The 17204-nt window shown below is 45.6% G+C and overlaps 2 protein-coding genes across 3 annotated transcripts in view; both read left to right on the top strand.

The window, feature by feature from the left end:
* LOC132230338 (protein mono-ADP-ribosyltransferase PARP14-like) overlaps positions 1-17204 on the top strand; it is a 249519-nt gene that overhangs the window by 146016 nt on the left and 86299 nt on the right. The window lies entirely within an intron of this gene.
* LOC132230337 (protein mono-ADP-ribosyltransferase PARP14-like) overlaps positions 1-17204 on the top strand; it is a 157323-nt gene that overhangs the window by 58163 nt on the left and 81956 nt on the right. The window contains exons 16-17 of one of the 2 annotated variants that reach the window (XM_059687655.1): positions 8151-8325; positions 10258-13105. The exons of the other annotated variant lie outside the window; for it this stretch is intronic. Coding sequence (XP_059543638.1) covers positions 8151-8325; positions 10258-10547 — 465 coding nt within the window. The 3' untranslated portion in view covers positions 10548-13105. Of the gene's footprint in view, positions 1-8150; positions 8326-10257; positions 13106-17204 lie in introns of those variants that run through there. 2 annotated transcript variants of the gene reach the window in all.

Here is a 17204-nt window from a genome sequence, read left to right as displayed (position 1 = left end):
GCAGCGAGGACCCGCAGCTGCAGCGGCCCCGCGATCATGGGCTCCGCTTTAGGCCCAGGCAAGGGACCCCTAGCTCCCGGGACTGCCAGCTTCGACCGTGTCCAGCTCCCATCGCTGGCTCCACCCCTACTTCCTGCTATCACTGGCCAGGGCGGAAAAGGCGCCTGATTCTCCGATCATGGCTTGGGGGCCGCCTTTGCCCTGCCCCCCAGCTCTTAGCTCCCCCCTGGGTTTCCGATCACTGTCAGTGGCAGGGGGCTTCTTCCTGCTTTCCCTTTCGCCTCCCTGCATTGTGCCTACATATGCAAATTAACCGCCATCTTGTTGGCAGTTAACTGCCAATCTTAGTTGGCAGTTAACTGCCAATCATAGTTGGCAGTTAATTTGCATATAGCCCTGATTAGCCAATGAAAAGGGTATCGTCGTATGCCAATTACCATTTTTCTCTTTTATTAGTGTAGATTTTCTCCCCCCAAACCCCCCTGCCCCCAGGCACCAGGCTTGCTGCCTGCCCCTCATCTCTCCGGAGGGGGTGCTCCCCAAACAGAGCTGCTGGGTGGTGCCCCCTGCAGTTCTGTCCACCAATTGAGACTGCTGAGGGCAGCCATAGAGGAGGCAGTGCAGATCTTCAGTCAAGTCAAGTCAGGGAAAGAGTCAGAGCTGAGCAGCAGGTGAGGAATAAGGGTTAGGAATGGGGAACTTGAGCAGAAAACCTGAAATGAGCATCTTGCTGCACCATTAGGACTCCCATTTTCTGACACCAGGTAACACTGGGGCAGAATGAGAAGAGGAACTTAGGAAGACCCTGAGCCAGGGTTGGTGTTGGGGGGAGACCCCTCAGCCAGGGCACCTCAAAGGGCAGTCTGAGGCCTGCATCGAAGTAGTTTGGTGAGTTCCTTACGATGGAGATTCCAGCACCTGGCCTTTCAGGGGTGGGGCCAGAACTGCATGTTAAGCAAGCCCCCCAGCAACCTCTGAGGCCCTCAGACTCTGCCATTAGCCCAGCCCCTCCTCCCACTCTGGTGTACCCCCACACAAGACTGGAGCCCTGGGAGGTGGGAGGTAGGACAGGGTCAAGGCCTTTTCCTCGCTGCCCTCCATTCCACCTCTCCTCCTCCTTAAGCAAGCCAGTTTTCCAGCTGTCTCTGGGTCAGCAACAGTGGGAAAAAGTGACCAGCTGGCAAGTGACCTATTTGAGGCATGATCACACCCTACCAGTGCCCCGGCCTCTCTCTGGGAAATCCAATTCTGGCTGGGGGTGGAGGAGGCAGCCTTCCTGGGGATGAGGCCTGGGGTCAGGTCTTGCAGGAGTTACAAGGGGAAGGGTCTGCTTCACCATTCACTGTCATCAGTCTGTATGATGAGCTTTCCCAGCAGGTGGTCTCCCTGATTTTATACTCAAGGATGCAGGAGCTGGGATTTGAGCCTGGTTCTCTCTAACCACAATCCATGGTCTGTCTAGGTCAGTGATGGCAAACCTTTTGAGCTCGGCATGTCAGCATTTTGAAAAACCCTAACTTAACTCTGGTGCTGTGTCACATATAGAAATTTCTTGATATTTTCAACCATAGTATAAAAAAGATTTATATTTTTGATATTTATTTTATATATTTAAATGCCATTTAATAAAGAAAAATCAACCAAAAAAAATGAGATTGCGTGTCACCTTTGACACGCATATCATAGGCTCGCCATCACTGCCTTAGGGGACCTCAGAGGAGTCACTCTCCTCTGAGACTCCTTTGTGCAACCAGTACTTGAGGAGCACATATCCAACAGCAGTCTCTGCTTACAGGCTTCCAACTGGAAATTCTTTCATTTTACAAATGCTTATGGAGTATCTCCTATAGGTAAGGCACTTTTCCAGGGCTGGAGATACAGCAGGGCAAGACAGGCCAGCTCCCTGTCTGCATGGCATTCACATTCCAGGGAATATCGTGGTGCCACAGTGGCAGGGTTAAGAGCAGAGACTCTATAACCATCTGGGTTCAAATCCTGGCTCTGACACTTTTTTAAAAATAAATCTTTATTGTTCAGATTATTACAGTTGTTCTTCTTTTTTCCCCCCATAGCTCCCCTCCACCCGGTTCCCACCCCACCCTCTGCTGTAACACCCCCGACCCCCACTGTCCTCATCCATAGGTGCACGATTTTTATACAGTCTCTTCCCGCACCCCCAACACCCCTTTCCCCCCCGAGAATTGTCAGTCCACTCCCTTTCTATGCCCCTGATTCTATTATATTCACCAGTTTATTCTGTTTGTCAGATTTTTTATTCACTTGATTTTTAGATTCACTTGTGGATAGATGTGTATTTGTTGTTCATAATATGTGTCTTTATCTTTTTCTTCTTCTTCCTCTTCTTAAAGAATACCTTTCAGCATTTCATATAATACTGGTTTGGTGGTGATGAACTCCTTTAGCTTTTTCTTATCTGTGAAGCTCTTTATCTGACCTTCAATTCTGAATGATAGCTTTGCGGGGTAAAGTAATCTTGGGTAAGTAGGTTCTTGGTATTCATCACTTTGAATATTTCTTGCCACTCCCTTCTGGCCTGCATATTTTCTGTTGAGAAATCAGCTGACAATTGTATGGGTACCCCTTTGTAGGTAATTAGCTGTTTTTCTCTTGCTGCTTTTAAGATTCTCTCTTTGTGTTTTGCCCTTGGCATTTTAATTATGATGTGTCTTGGTGTGGTCCTCTTTGGATTCCTTTTGTTTGGGGTTCTCAGCACTTCCTGGACTTGTAAGTGTATTTCTTTCACCAGGTAGGGAAAGTTTTCTGTCATTATTTCTTCCAATATGTTTTCAATATCTTGCTCTTTCTCTTCTTCTGGCACCCCCATAATTTGGATGTTGGTACGCTTGAGGTTGTCCCAGAGGCTCCTTACACTATATTTGTATTTTTGGATTCTTTTTTCTTTTCCCGTTGGGTGTTTTTTGCTTCTTCATATTTCAAATCTTTGACTTGATTCTTGTGATCCTTTAGTCTGCTGTTGGATCTCTGTATATTATTCTTTATTTCAGTCAGTGTATGCTTAATTTCTAGTTGGTCCTTTTTCATATCCTCAAGGGTCTCACTAAATTTACCAGCGGTTTCTAGAAAATTCTTAAAAAACCTTATACGTGTGGTTTTGAGCTCTATATCCAGTAGTTTGCTTTCCTCCATTTCTGTCATTTGTGACCTGTATTTTTGTCTCCGCATTTTGGCTGCTTCCCTGTGTTGATAGAGTGGCTTTTTGTGCTAGGTGTCCTATAGGGCCCAGTGGCTCAGCCTCCCCAATTACCTGAGGTGGACACTCTTGGTGCACCCCTTTGTGGGCTGTGTGCACAGGCTTGTTGTAGTTAAGCCTTGGTTGTTGTTGGTATCATTGGGAGGAATTGACCTCCAGGCTAATTGGCTGTGAGAATCAGCTGTGTCTACGGTGGGAGAACTTCTGTGCTGGAGACACCCTTCTGGGGAAAGACTTGCTTCACTGGGGCTTTGGTGCTCATTGAGTCTGTCCCTTGAGTGTGTCCCTTATGGATCTGAGGAGTTGTAATCTGGATGGTCCACTCTGACCCCTGGGTACACTAGCTCTTTGATCTCTAAGGAGGTCCTAATTTAGCCTCTGCCTGAGGACACCTAGCAGGAGCTACGGAGAGATATGCAGATTCCTCTTCTTTGTTTGGGGTTTGGAGGTGCCAGATGAGGCCCAGCTGTGAAGCAATGCAAGCTGCTGTGGGGCTTGGGCCTTCTTTTTGGATGTTCTGGGTCTCTGACCCAGTTGCAGTTAGTTAGGTAATTTTAGATTGCAAAGGGCCAGGCCATTCATATGTAAAAGCCTCTGCACACAGCTTGGGTGAGATGGGGTCTCAGGGAATCAGTAGGGTGGAGTAAACAGCTAGGGCTGATCTTCAGCATTGCCCTAAGAGGTCCTGGGTCTCAGTGTCGTGGTAATGACTGCAAGCACCTCTGAGAGAAAGCTGCCCTCGAAATCCAACCAATGCCAGACAGTCCAGTTTTTCCCCATATGAGTCTGGGTCCCCAGAGTCTCGCCCGGAACTGGAATTCAGAGCAGTCGGGAGCTTGAGACTCCCTCCCGATTGAAAAAGACAACCATGTCCTCAGTTGCCAGCCCTTTCCGTGCACGTGCATTCGTACCTCTGCACTTTACTTCCGCACCTTCTCTGAGTCTCAGTGTGCTTTTCTCTTTCCTTCTAGTTGTAGAATTTCCACTCAGCCAGCCTTCCTGTGGTTCTGGATGATGTCAGTTTTGTCTTTTAGTTGTAGTTTTGAAGTGGTTGTGAGGCAGCAATTTCAGGTGTTTACCTATGCTGCCATCTTGGTTTCTCCTCGGTTAGGGAAGTTTTTTTTTTAAATTAAATCTTTATTGTTCAGATTATTACATTTGTTCCTCCTTTTTCCCCCCACAACTCCCTTCCACCCAGTTCCCACCCAACCCTCTGCCCTTACTCCCCACCCACTGTCCTCATTCATAGGTGCGCGATTTTTGTTCAGTCTCTTCCCGCATCCCCCACATTTCTTTCCCCCCCAAGAATAGTCAGTCCATTCCCTTTCTATGCCCCTGATTCTATTATAATCACTAGTTCATTCTCTTCATCAGATTATGTATTCCCTTGATTTTTAGATTCACTTGTTGATAGATGTGTATTTGTTGTTCATAATTTGTATCTTTACCTTTTTCTTCTTCCTCTTTTAAAGGATACCTTTCAGCATTTCATATAATACTGGTTTAGTGGTGGTGAACTCCTTTAGCCATTTCTTATCTTTGAAGCTCTTTATCTAACCTTCAATTCTGAATGATAGCTTTGCTGGATAAAGTAATCTTGGTTGTAGGTTCTTGGCATTCATCACTTTGAATATTTCTTGCCACTCCCTTCTGGCCTGCAAAGTTTCTGTTGAGAAATCAGCTGACAGTCGTATGGGTACTCCCTTGTATGTAACTGACTTTCTTTCTCTTGCTGCTTTTAAGAGTCTCTCTTTGTGTTTTGCTCTTGGCATTTTGATTATGATGTGTCTTGGTGTGGTCCTCTTTGGATTCCTTTTGTTTGGGGTTCTCTGTGCTTCCTGGACTTGTAAGTCTATTTCTTTCACCAGGTAGGGGAAGTTTTCTGTCATTATTTCTTCCAATATGTTTTTAATATCTTGCTCTCTCTCTTCTTCTGGCACCCCTATAATTCGGATGTTGGTACGCTTGAAGCTGTCCCAGAGGCTCCTTACACTATCTTCGTATTCTTGGATTCTTTTTTCATTTTGCTTTTCTGATTGGGTGTTTTTTGCTTCTTCGTATTTCAAATCTTTAACTTGATTCTTGCGATCCTCTCGTCTGCTGTTGGGAGGCTGTATAATATTCTTTATTTCAGTCAGTGTATGCTTCATTTCTAGTTGGTCCTTTATCACAACATCGAGGGTCTCACTAGATTTCTTGAGGATCTCACTACATTTATTGGCGGTCTCACCAGTCTTTTCGAGGGCCTTACTAAATTTATCAGTGGCTTCTAGACAGTTCTTGAAACACCTTAAAAGTGTGGTTTTGAACTCTATATCCAGCAGTTTGCTTTCCTCCATTTCTGTCATTTGTGTCCTGTTTCTTTGTCTCCGCATTTTTTATGCTTTCTTGGTGCAACCCCTTGTGGTCTTTGTGCACAGTCTTCTTGTAGTTAAGCCTTGATTGTTGTAGGTAACAGTGGGGGGGATTTGACCTCCAGGCCAACTGGCTGTGAGAATCAGCTGTGTCTGCAGTGGGAGAACTTCTGTCCTGATCTCTAGGGAGCTGCTAATCTAGCCTCTGCCTGAGGCTATCCAGCAAATGCCTCCGCGCAAGGCTTGGGCAGGGCGGGTCCCAGGAGATCAACAGGGTGGGTGGAGCAAGCAGTTATGGCTGCTCTCAGTCCTGCCTTCAGAGGCTCTGCTTCTCAGTGTCCCAGCAATTGCTGAAAGTACCTCGGAGAGAACGCTGCCCTTGAGTTCCGACCAATGCCAGACAGTCCCGCTTCTCCCGTTTGAGTCTGGGTCCCCAGAGGCTCGCCCGAAACTGGAACTCAGAGCCTGAGACTCCCTCCCAATTGAAAAAGACAACCTCGCCCTCAGCCGCCAGCCCGCTCCACATGCATCTCCGCACCTTAGTATTTTACTTCCACACCGCACCTCCTCTGAGTCTCGGTATACTTTTCTCTTTCCTTCTAGTTGTAGAATTTCCACTCTGCCAGCCTTCCTGTGGTTCTGGGTGATTTCTGTTCCGTCTTTTAGTTGTATTTTGAAGTGGTTGTGCGAGGCAGCAATCTCCAGCGTTTACCTATGCCGCCATCTTGGTTTCTCCTCTGTTAGGGAAGTTTTGTAGCTGATCTGCAATCCAGGACCCAAGGAGTTTTCACCACAGCCCTGCAACCACTGCCCAAAGAGGATGGTCAAAGCCTGCCACTGTGAAATGCAGATTGGTGTAGCCACTATGGAGAATAATGTGAAGGATCCTCAAAAAATTAAAAATGAATTGCCTTATGACCCAGTGATTCCACTTCTGGGACTCTCTCTAAAGAAAGTAGAAACACTAGTTTGAAAGAATATATATGCACCCCTATATTCATTGCAACAGTATTTACAATATCCCGAATTTTGAAGTGGCCCAAGTGCTCATCAGTAGACGAGTGGATAAGAAAGTGGCAGTACATTTACACATTGGAATACTACTTTGGGCTGTAAAATAGAAGAAAATTTTACCTTTTATGCCAGCATGAATGGAACTAGAGGGGATTATGCTAAGTGAAATAAGTCAGAGAAAGACAATAGCCATATGATTTCATTTACATGTAGAATCTAATGAATAAAGTAGATAAACAAAATAGAAATAGGCTCATAGATACAGAGGACAGATTGATAGCTGTTAGAAGGGAGAGTATTGGGGGACATGGTGACAAAGATGAAGGGATTACGAAGTAAAAATTGCTAGTTGCAGAATGGCCACAGAAGTGTAGACTACAGTGTAGGGAATTTAGTCCATCATATCGAGATAAATGGGTATAGGACTAGGTGGGTACTTGACGCAGCGGGGGGACCACTCTGTAAAGTACATAACTTTTTAACTACTTTGTTGTACACATGAAACTTAGAGAGAATGATATTGAATGTAAAATGTAATTGAAAAATAAATTAGAAAAGGAAAAGCATGGCCACTTTGGTCTACAGCCAGATTCCCTGCCTCCAGGATTCATCATTCACTCTTCCAATTGGATGAGTTCCATTAACTAATTTCCTTCTTGCCTAGACACTCTAGTGCTTCTCCCATGGTTAGAATTTGGCTAGGTAAACCAATATCTTAAAAGGACTGAAGAGGAGAGAGGCAAAGGGACAAAGAGGGATAGATTGCAACAGGAGCAGTAATTACAGCGAAAGTAAGAAGCAGGAGTTGCGCTGCCTTGGTCGTCCAAGATCCTAAATATTGCTTGCTGCATGTGGTGCATAAAAGATGTTAAAAATTAAAGTAACTTTTTCCCCAAGGCCCGATTTGTGAAGCACTGGATGTAAAAAGATTTCTGAATGCAGTTAGCTGCCACCTGGCATTGGATTTTCTGTTTATAGTAATTTTTACTTATAAAAAATAGTGATCATGCTCTGGCCAGTGGTGGCTCAGTTGGTTGGAGTGTCATCTGGAACACCAAAAGGTTTTGGGTTTGATTCCTGGTCAGGGCACATACCTAGGTTGTGGTTTTGAATCTTGTTTGGGCACATATGGGAAGCAATAGATCGATGTTTCTCACATCATTGCCTCTCTCTATCTCTGTCTCTATCTCCACTTTCATCTCTTTCCCCTTCCTCTCTCTAAACATATCCTTGGGTGAGGATTACTAGAAAAAAAAAATAGTGCCCTGGCTGGTTTGGCTCAGTGGATGGAGTGTGAGCCTGCCCAGGTTCGATTCTGGTAAGGGCACATGCCTGGGTTGCAAGCTCAGTCCCCAGTAGGGGGAATGCAGGAGGCAAGCCAATCAATGATTCCCTCTCATCATTGATGTTTCTCTCTCGCTCTTCCTTTCCCTTTCTCTCTGAAATCAATAAAAATATTTTTTAAATAAAAATAGTGATCATGTTTCATTTGATGTATCTTGCCACGGGCCATTGGCACTGACAGAATATTTTTCCTTACTGATTTGCAGATTGAGAGAATCCAGAATCGAAGTCTCTGGCAGCACTACCAGACAAAGAAAAAAACCATGGATGACAAGAATGGCCATATTCAAAATGAGAAGCTGCTCTTCCATGGGACAGATGCTGACTCCTTGCCACATGTCAATCAACATGGCTTTAACCGCAGTTATGCAGGAAAGAATGGTAAGGAAATAAGTCACGTGGCTGCTCCAAAGGAGGTGTCAGCCATGAGAAGCAAAGCTGGCTATGGGGTCTCGCGGATTGCATTGTGTTCCCTCATGGCTCATGGTCAGGGTGCAGCCAAAGTTTCAGGTCAGACTCACTATATTTCCTCCCAAGGGGACTGAGGTAGAGGAATGATTTTTTGAAATTAAACACACACACACACACACACACACACATTATTTTTAAGGAGGCTTTAGAAATAATTGAACATTATATTAACATTATTTGACATATTGAGTCAATACATCAAATTATAGACAAACTAGAGGCCCGGTGCACAAAAATTTGTGCACTCGGCGGGGAGGGGGGTCCCTCAGCCTGGCCTGTGCCCGCTCGCAGTCTGGGACCCCTCAGGAGATAACGACCTGGTGGCTTAGGCCTGCTCCCAGGTGGCAGAGGGCAGGCCCAATCCCTAGGTGCAGCCCCTGGTCGGGCTCAGAGCAGGGCCGATTGGGGAGTTGGGGCGCCTTCCCCTGTCATGCACAGAGCAGGGCAGATTGGGAGGTTGCGATGCCACCCTGAGTCACGCTCAGGGTAGGGCCGATTGGGGGGTTGGGGCACCGCCCCATCACACTCAAGGCAGGGTCAATGGTGAGGTTGCAACGCCACCCCCTGTCATGCACAGAGCAGGGCCCATCAGGGGGGTTGGGGCTCCATACCCTGTCATGCACAGAGCAGGGCCGATAAGGGGGTTGGGGAGCTCACCCCTGTCACGCACAGAGCAGGGCCCATCAGGGGGTTGGGGAGCTCCCCCCTGTCACGCACAGAGCAGGGCCAATCAGGGGGTTGGGGCGCCGCCCTCTATCACCCACAGAGCAGGGCCGATCAGGGGGTTGGGGCACCGCCACTGTCACACTCAGGGCAGGGCTGATGGGGAGGTTATGGCTCTACCCCATCACACACAGAGCAGGGCCCGTGGGGTGGGGGCTTGGGGTGCCACACCCTGTCACACACAGAGCGGCAGGGCGATCAGGGGGTTGGGGAGCTCCCCCCTATCAGGCACAGAGCAGGGCCGATCAGGGGGTTGGGGCGCCTTCCCCTGTCAGGAACAGAGCAGGGCCAATAGGGAGGTTGTGGCCCCGCCCCCTGTCACACATAGAGCCGCAGGGCGATCAGGGGGTTTGGGCATTGCCCCCTGTCATGCTGATCCCAGTGCTGGGAGACCTCGCGGCTACGTTGATCCCAGTGCTGGGAGGCATATTACCCTTTTACTATATAGAATAGAGGCCTGGTGCATGGGTTGGGCTGGCTGGTTTGCCCTGAAGGGTGTCCCGGATCAGAGTGGGAGTCCCCACTGGGGTGCCTGGCCAGCCTGGATGAGGGGATGATGGCTGTTTGCAGCTGGTCACACACCCTCCAGGGTGGGGGTCCCCACTGGGGTGCCTGGCCAGTCTGGGTGAGGGGCTGAGGGCTGTTTTCAGGCTGGGACTGAAGCTCCCAACTGCTCCTTTTTTTCTTTTTTTTTTATTCTGGGCCAGCATTAGCTCTGAGGCTCCAGCTCTTGGGCCTCCGCTCCTGAAAGCAGGTATCTGGTTTGTTTAGGTTCTGCAATCGAAACTCTGTATCAACTCCAGGTCTGAGATCCCGGCTAGCTGAAAGCTGGTTTCTGGGGTTTTATTTAGCTTCTATTTTTGTAACTATGTTTCAAACTGCCAGCTTAGAGGCCTGCAGCAGCAGGCGGGGAACGTTGGAGTCCTCCGTCACTGAAGCAAGCAAGCCTCATGTTAGTTTCAAGCTGCCTGGCTGCCGGCTGCCATCTTGGCTGGCAGTTAATTTGCATATCGCCCTGATTAGCCAATGGGAAGGGTAGTGCTCATACGCCAATTACCATGTTTCTATTTTATTTAGATAGGATTGGAATTCTTAAAAATGTGGTTTTTCTTTTCACAGCTGTGGCATACGGAAAGGGAACCTACTTTGCTGTCAGTGCCAGTTATTCTGCCAATGATACTTACTCCAGACCAGATGCAAATGGGAAAAAGCATATGTATTATGTCCGTGTGCTTACTGGATTATACGAACGTGGAAACCATTCATTACTTGTGCCTCCTCCAAAGAATCCTCAAAATCCTCTTGACCTGTATGATACTGTCACAGATAATGTGAGCAATCCAAGTTTATTTGTGGTATTTTATGACTACCAGGCTTACCCAGAATACCTCATTACTTTTAAACAATAACATTTTGGTATCCTTCACAGAAGACATTATTTATCTAATTACTTTTCAACATTTTTCAACTCATGGCACACATAAACTAATTACTAAAATTCTGTGACACACCAAAAAATATATTTTTTGCCAATCTGACAGGAAAAAACCAACGGTATGGTTTTGATTCATTCACAGCTATTGTGCTGGCTCTTGTCATTAAAAATATATATTTTTATTCATTTCAGAGAGGAAGGCAGAGGGAGAGAAACATCAATGATGAGAGAGAATCATTGATCGGCTGCCTCCTGCACGCCACACACTAGGGATTGAACCTGCAACCTGGGCATGTGCCCTGACCAGGAATTGAACCGTGACCTCCTGGTTCATAGGTTGATGCTCAACCATTGAGCCACACCGCCCGGGTGACTGTTGTCATTTTTTTACTTGACAATCTAATGGAAACGAGATCAGTGTCCCTGACTAGTCAGGTATTGCATGTTCTAAAAACTTTTGCGGCACACCAGTTCAAAATTGCTAATCTATACTATGTACAACAAGTTTTAGATTTTTTTCTCTTAACCGCTTATTCTAAGATCAAAGGATCCTTGTCACTGACATCAGACTTTCTTCAGCTTCGCTTTCATAACTGCAGCGACCTTTTCTTGAAATCAATAAATTTGAGAATTTAAATTAGATTAATTTAGTTACAACTGTGTGTCCACAACCATGGACATCAAATCTGTAGATGAAAAGAACAGGTTTATATTTCTAGGAAAAAAAGGAAAGCCTTAATCTTAAAAGCCAAGGGCACAGCTATGCAATTTTAGCTGCCACTAAGGGGACAGCTTTTACCATGTCAGGATGCCATATTACTGTGGGGAGCACAACATACTGAGTGGACTGCTGTCTTCCCTAGGACAGAGATGGTGTCTTATTCATTTTATTTTATCCCTGGACTGAGGCCTGCATCTGAAGTCCAATGGATTTTCCAGAAATGTTTCATGAACCAATTAAGAATGAAAAGGTCCCTCCAGCCGGTTTGACTAATGGATAGAGGGTTAGCCTGCAGACCAAAGGGACAAAATGTGCACCAATAAAAAGGTGCACATTCTAGTCAAGGTTTGATTTAAGTCCAGGGCATGTACCTTGGTTGCAGGCTCCTCCTCGGCCCAGGCTCTGGTTGGGTGAGGATTAGCAAAAAAACAAACAAATAAACAAAAAGACTGAAAAGGTCTAGTCAGACTCTTATCCAAGTAGGAACCATTTCTTCTACATCCTTGATTTTTTGTCATGTTGCCTTAAATTGAACAGATTCCGTGATAGGGAACTTCGTTTTTCATGAGCCAGCCCATGACGGACTCCAGTTGGGGCTCTGGAACTGCAGTGCAGCTGGGCTCTGCACAGCCCAGGGCTGTGGTCTGCCTTGTCGGGTAGATGAATCGTGTCCCCTGGACTTGTGCAGCACAGCAGCCCAGGCCCCAGTTGGTCCTTTTAATGTTGAATCCGAATCTGCCTTCTTATAACTTTTCATTGGTGCACATTTGGTCCCAGTGGAAATGGTAGGATAATGCCTGCTACATTTTCAGTGTGAAACCCTCTGTTATGTTAAGATGAAATGAACTCTAAGATGATTAAATGGCATATTTTCTTTGCAGCCTAGCTTTTGATGATTTAAATCAAATACACACAGCAAAGGAATGAAATATAATGCTAATTTGCTAACTCAGTATCTGTTGGACGGTAAAGGAAAGTTTCTTTCTTAACTTTTCCCTAGGTAAATCTCAGGCTCAAACACTGCTTATTGAGCACTTAGCTTGTACCAGACAGTATAATAGATGCTTTCATATACAGTGCTAATTGTATTCCCGAAACAATCCTGTGGGGTAAGAATTATATCCCCATTTTAAAGCTGAGGAAACTGATGCTCAGAGTGCAAGCAGCTTCCTTGCCTGAGGTCGGTCACCTAGGTAACGGCCCTCAGAGCCAGCAGAATCAGGTCCTGTGTCATCAAGCCTCTGTTCTTCTCATGACAGAACATGGCTTCTAGATGAATGTTACGAATCCAGGAACATCTCAGCTAATCTGTGAACCGCTTTTATATTTCCTCCCCTTTTCCTTCTGGCTCTGGTTCCTATCCTAGTTTTCATTTGAAGCTCTGTAGGCTGACGTCAGAGCTGATGCTTATGCAAAGCCTGTGCAGGTGGTGCACTCCGACACCAGGGGTCGCTCTTCCCTGGCTCAGGGAACAGCACCTGCCCTTCAAGTAGAGGTAGGTGGTTGAGAGGGCCACAGTGGCTGCCTCATTAACATAGACAACTTGACATTTCTCTTGCTGTTGTTTGTTTTGTAAGGGGATTGGGCACTGGCATCTCAACTAGGGCTTGACCATGAATGTAAGAAATCAAAAAGGAGAGGCCCGCTCTCTATTGCTGTTCCTCCAGTGGTTTGGTTAACTTAGGGCAAGGCTGAATATCAGGTTGCATTGAATCAAGGTATAATGATCCAGTCAGTAAATGTTAAGTTATCCCCAATCAAGAGAAATATGTCATTTTATCTGCTTTTTGAATAAAAGGCTTGGAAAATGTCATGTGGTGGTGAACATTTTTATCCTCAAGGCAAATACAGGAGAGCATGATGATGAACACAGGCCACTGCTGGGAAAGACCACAATTACATATGACAGCATCAGAGGATCCTCAGAGTAGCAATACTATTTGGCTGAGCCCTGGCAGGGGTGGCTCAATCGGTTGGAGTGTCAACCCGAGTACCAAAAATGTTTCTGGTTTGATTCCCAGTCAGGGCACATATTGAGATTGTGGGTTTGATCCCTGGTCTGGGTGCATACAGGAGGCAACCTATTGATGTTTTACTTTCACATCGATGTTTCTCTCTCTTCCCTCCTCTCTCTCTAAGATAAATAAAATTTAAAAATCAATAAAAAGCATATCTTCGGGTGCGGATTAAAACAAAAATAGTCTCTTTTTAATAAAAAAAAAAATCAGCTAAAATTTACAAGAAGGGCACAGCACAGGTTTAGTTCAGTAAGTCTGAAGGGCAAACTGACCCCAACAAGTAGCCCCTGCTGAAAGAAACCCACCTTGAGCCTGTGATAGGTGATGGTGGTCAACTCCAGGGCAGAGGTTCTTCAACTGTTTTTGGTATTTAAATCACCTGAGGTGTCTGCTGAGACTGTAAATCCTGGCCCATCTCAAGAGAGTCAGATTCTGTGGCTCTAGAAGGTACCCAGAAATCTGAATTTTCAGCAAGCACCTCAAATGCTTCTGAAACCCCTGGTTCCCACAGCCACTTAGAGCTCTGATGGGCCCCAGGCACTTTGGCCTTTGTGGGCCTGTTACTCTATTAAGTATTAAAACTTGTACTTTGCGACTTCATCAATATAAACATAAATGTAATCAAGGATGGATTAAACTTTTTTTTTAAAGAAACTAAACCACTTTTGTGGACCCCTGAAAGCTCAGGGGCCCTAGCCACTGTGCCTACTTGTATAGGTCAGCCCTACTGTGACTTTAAGCAAGGGTTGAGCTTGTATTCCTTAATCCCTCTAGCCCAGTGGTCGGCAAACTGTGGCTCACGAGCCACATGAGGCTCTTTGGCCCCTTGAGTGTGGCTCTTCCACAAAATACTGACTTCTGCACATGGGCCACAAAGTTTCAATGGCACTGTATGTGTGTGCCCACACGTGGTATTTTGTGGAACAGCCACACTCAAGGGGCCAAAGAGCCACATGTGGCTCACAAGCCGCAGTTTGCCGACCACTGCTCTAGCCTCTAGGGCAGTGGTTCCCAATGGGGGTACACACCCCACAGGGGGACAATTTGATTTTTCGGGGGTAATTCTAGAATGAGTTATTAACAGTGAATTTTTTGCCTTTCTTATGGTTCTAGAGGCCTCATAAAAAGTATATAAATATATATTGTGACATACTTATGCATTTCAGTTCTCTTTGTTTTAAAACTTTATTTGCTATTTTTTTCATATCACTTCATATTATTATTATTTTTTAACAATTTCTTAGTGATTTCTTCCTCAGTACTTCAATTGTCCTTTCATTCTTTTGTTTTTCTCTTTCATGGATGTCATGTTCTTTGGAAGCTTGTTTAGACCAAGTTAATGGCCTTTTAGGCTTCCTCCACGTGAATGTGAGTTCACTTTATGAATAATAAGAATTATATGTCACAGGGAGTGGGGGGACATCAGGTTTTAGAGATACTGAGGTGGGGCATGGCCAAAAAAAGGTTGGGAACCACTGCTCTAGAGTAAGTATTTTAATAATTGACTTCCACTCACTCAGGCAGCTCATCTGAGAAACAGAGGATGAAACGGGACCGAGGTACCCAGGAACCACTGTTCTAGGGTCAGTGCTTTAATAATTGATCTGCCCTAGCTGGTTTGGCTCAGTGGATAGAGCGTCGGCCTGCAGACTGAAGGGTCCCAGGTTTGATTCTGGTCAAGGGCACATGCCTGGCTTGCAGGCTTGATACCCAGAAGAGGGCGTGCAGAAGGCAGCCAATCAATGATTCTTTCTCATCATTGATGTTTCTATCTCTCTCTCCCTCTCCCTTCCTCTCTGAAATCAATAAAAATATATTTTAAAAAATAATTGATCTCACTCACTCAGGCAGCTTATCTGAGAAACAGGGGATGGAATAGGACCGAGGTATCCAGGTGTGTGACAGCCTGCCCTTTCTTTCTTTCTTTCTTTCTTTCTTTTTTGTGTGTGCTCTGTACTTTATTTCTTTTTTTCCCTTTTTTTTTATTGCTTAAAGTATTACAAAGGGTATTACATATGTGTCCCTTTTTCCCCCCGCCCTTGACAGTCCCCTAGCCAGCCTGCCCTTTCACTCTCTTCTCTCTCAGGCTCCCCTTTCCCAAAGAGCCAGGATGTCTTACTGCATCATAATCTCTTTATTTGAAGTCAGGAAATTATCTCCCATTACCTATTTACATTTTGAGTCCATTCATACCGATGTATTTTTTAAAACTGTATTTTTTATTGACTTCAGAGAGGAAGGGAGAGGGAGAGAGAGACAGAAACATCAATTGATCGGCTGCCTCCTGCATGCCCCACACTGGGGATCGAGCCTGCAACTCGGGCCGGGAATCAAATCGTGACCTCCTGGTTCATATGTCAAGGCTCAGCCACTAAGCTACAACAGTTGGACCCAATGTCTTAACTGTTTCCAGCTCTGCATGTCAAAGACTATTACCTCTGAGTCAAATGCTTTGTCCCAGAACAACTTTCAAATGTTTCTGACCTAAACTAAGAAATACATTTTATATTAGGCTCAGTACACACACAGATATACTTGAAAAGTTTTATGAAATATATTTACTTTGAAAAAAAATACTTTTCCTGCAAAGTTTAACAAAATACTTACATTTACTATTGAATTCATTGAAATTACCTATTATGTCCAATTAAAAAAAATGTTGGTCTCAGTCACTAGGTTGATTTTATAACTCACTAATGCAGTGGTTCTCAACCTTGGCTGCACATTAGAATCACCTGGGAATATTTTTAAAATCCTGATTTCTGGGCCTCATATTCCAGAAATTCTGTTTCTTTGCTACTAATGTTGTGGCCCCACCCCATAACAAAGAAACAGAATTTCTGGAGGACGAGGCCCAGAAATCAGGATTTTAAAAAGATTCCCAGGTGATTCTGATGTACAGCCAAGGTTGAGAACCACTGCACTAATGGGTCATAGCCTGCAACTTGAAAAACAATGGTCAAAGGAGTAACAAACATAAAAAATAAAATATTTGAAGACAAAGATAGGTGTATATCTGCAATAGGGATATACCTATTAAGGTGAATGGACATCATACCCTTGGCTACAACAACCTCTGCCCCAATGTATTTGATGGACTATTGCCAACAAGGCATCCTTTTAACAATAACCCGCTCAGATATTTAATGAACAGCTGCCATATTCTGGTCACTGATCTGGCTCTGTGAATACAGCAATAATCAAAGTCCAAACCCTCATGCTGTGAGATTCTGGTTGGGGAAGATAAACAACAATCAAATCAGGGAGACGGAAGATGGCAGCGATATAGGCAGACGCGTCTCAGGTCGTGTCCCAGAGCAAATGGAATGAGCAGCTGAAACTAGTATCACCCACACTGAATTGGCGAAATTGCTCAGCTGGTGAGAGGGTTTGCGGCCGGGAAGAGCAGAACTCCCCTGGAAAGGTAAAAAAAAAACCAGGGATTTGGGCAGGAAAGTTTGCCAGACCTCTGAGCCCAGAGAGTCCGAGGGAGACCGCGTGGCAGACAGCCGCGTCCCCTGGGACAGGCACAGCCCCTGACGGGGGAAAGGAGAACCACGGGATTCCTGGCGCCGCCAGGGAAATTGAGAGCTGGGTTCTGTGATCACGGAGGACTGAGCCTAAAGGGGGCAGCCTGAAGAGCTGACCTGACCATGCAGTCCCGGTAAGAGAAGAAGCTTACAGAAACCAAGCCTTCCCCGTCTCCCGCGGCCGGCGTTTGTTTGTTTGTTTTCACTGAATCCTGTTCATGGGACATTTCGGATACAGACACTCACCTGTGCTGAAGAGAGGGAGAGTGTGCAGAGGAGTGGAATCTGGGGAGAGACTGGGGAGAGAGGGGGAGCTGGGAGAGGTGGCAGTGAATTGAGTGCTGAGACACTCCTGAGCCCAG

The sequence above is a fragment of the Myotis daubentonii genome, chromosome 3, assembly GCF_963259705.1.
Source record: "Myotis daubentonii chromosome 3, mMyoDau2.1, whole genome shotgun sequence".
In the NCBI taxonomy this organism is placed as follows: Eukaryota; Metazoa; Chordata; class Mammalia; order Chiroptera; family Vespertilionidae; genus Myotis; species Myotis daubentonii.
Note: the sequence above shows the minus strand (reverse complement) of the source record. Positions and strands in the feature narration are given on the sequence as shown.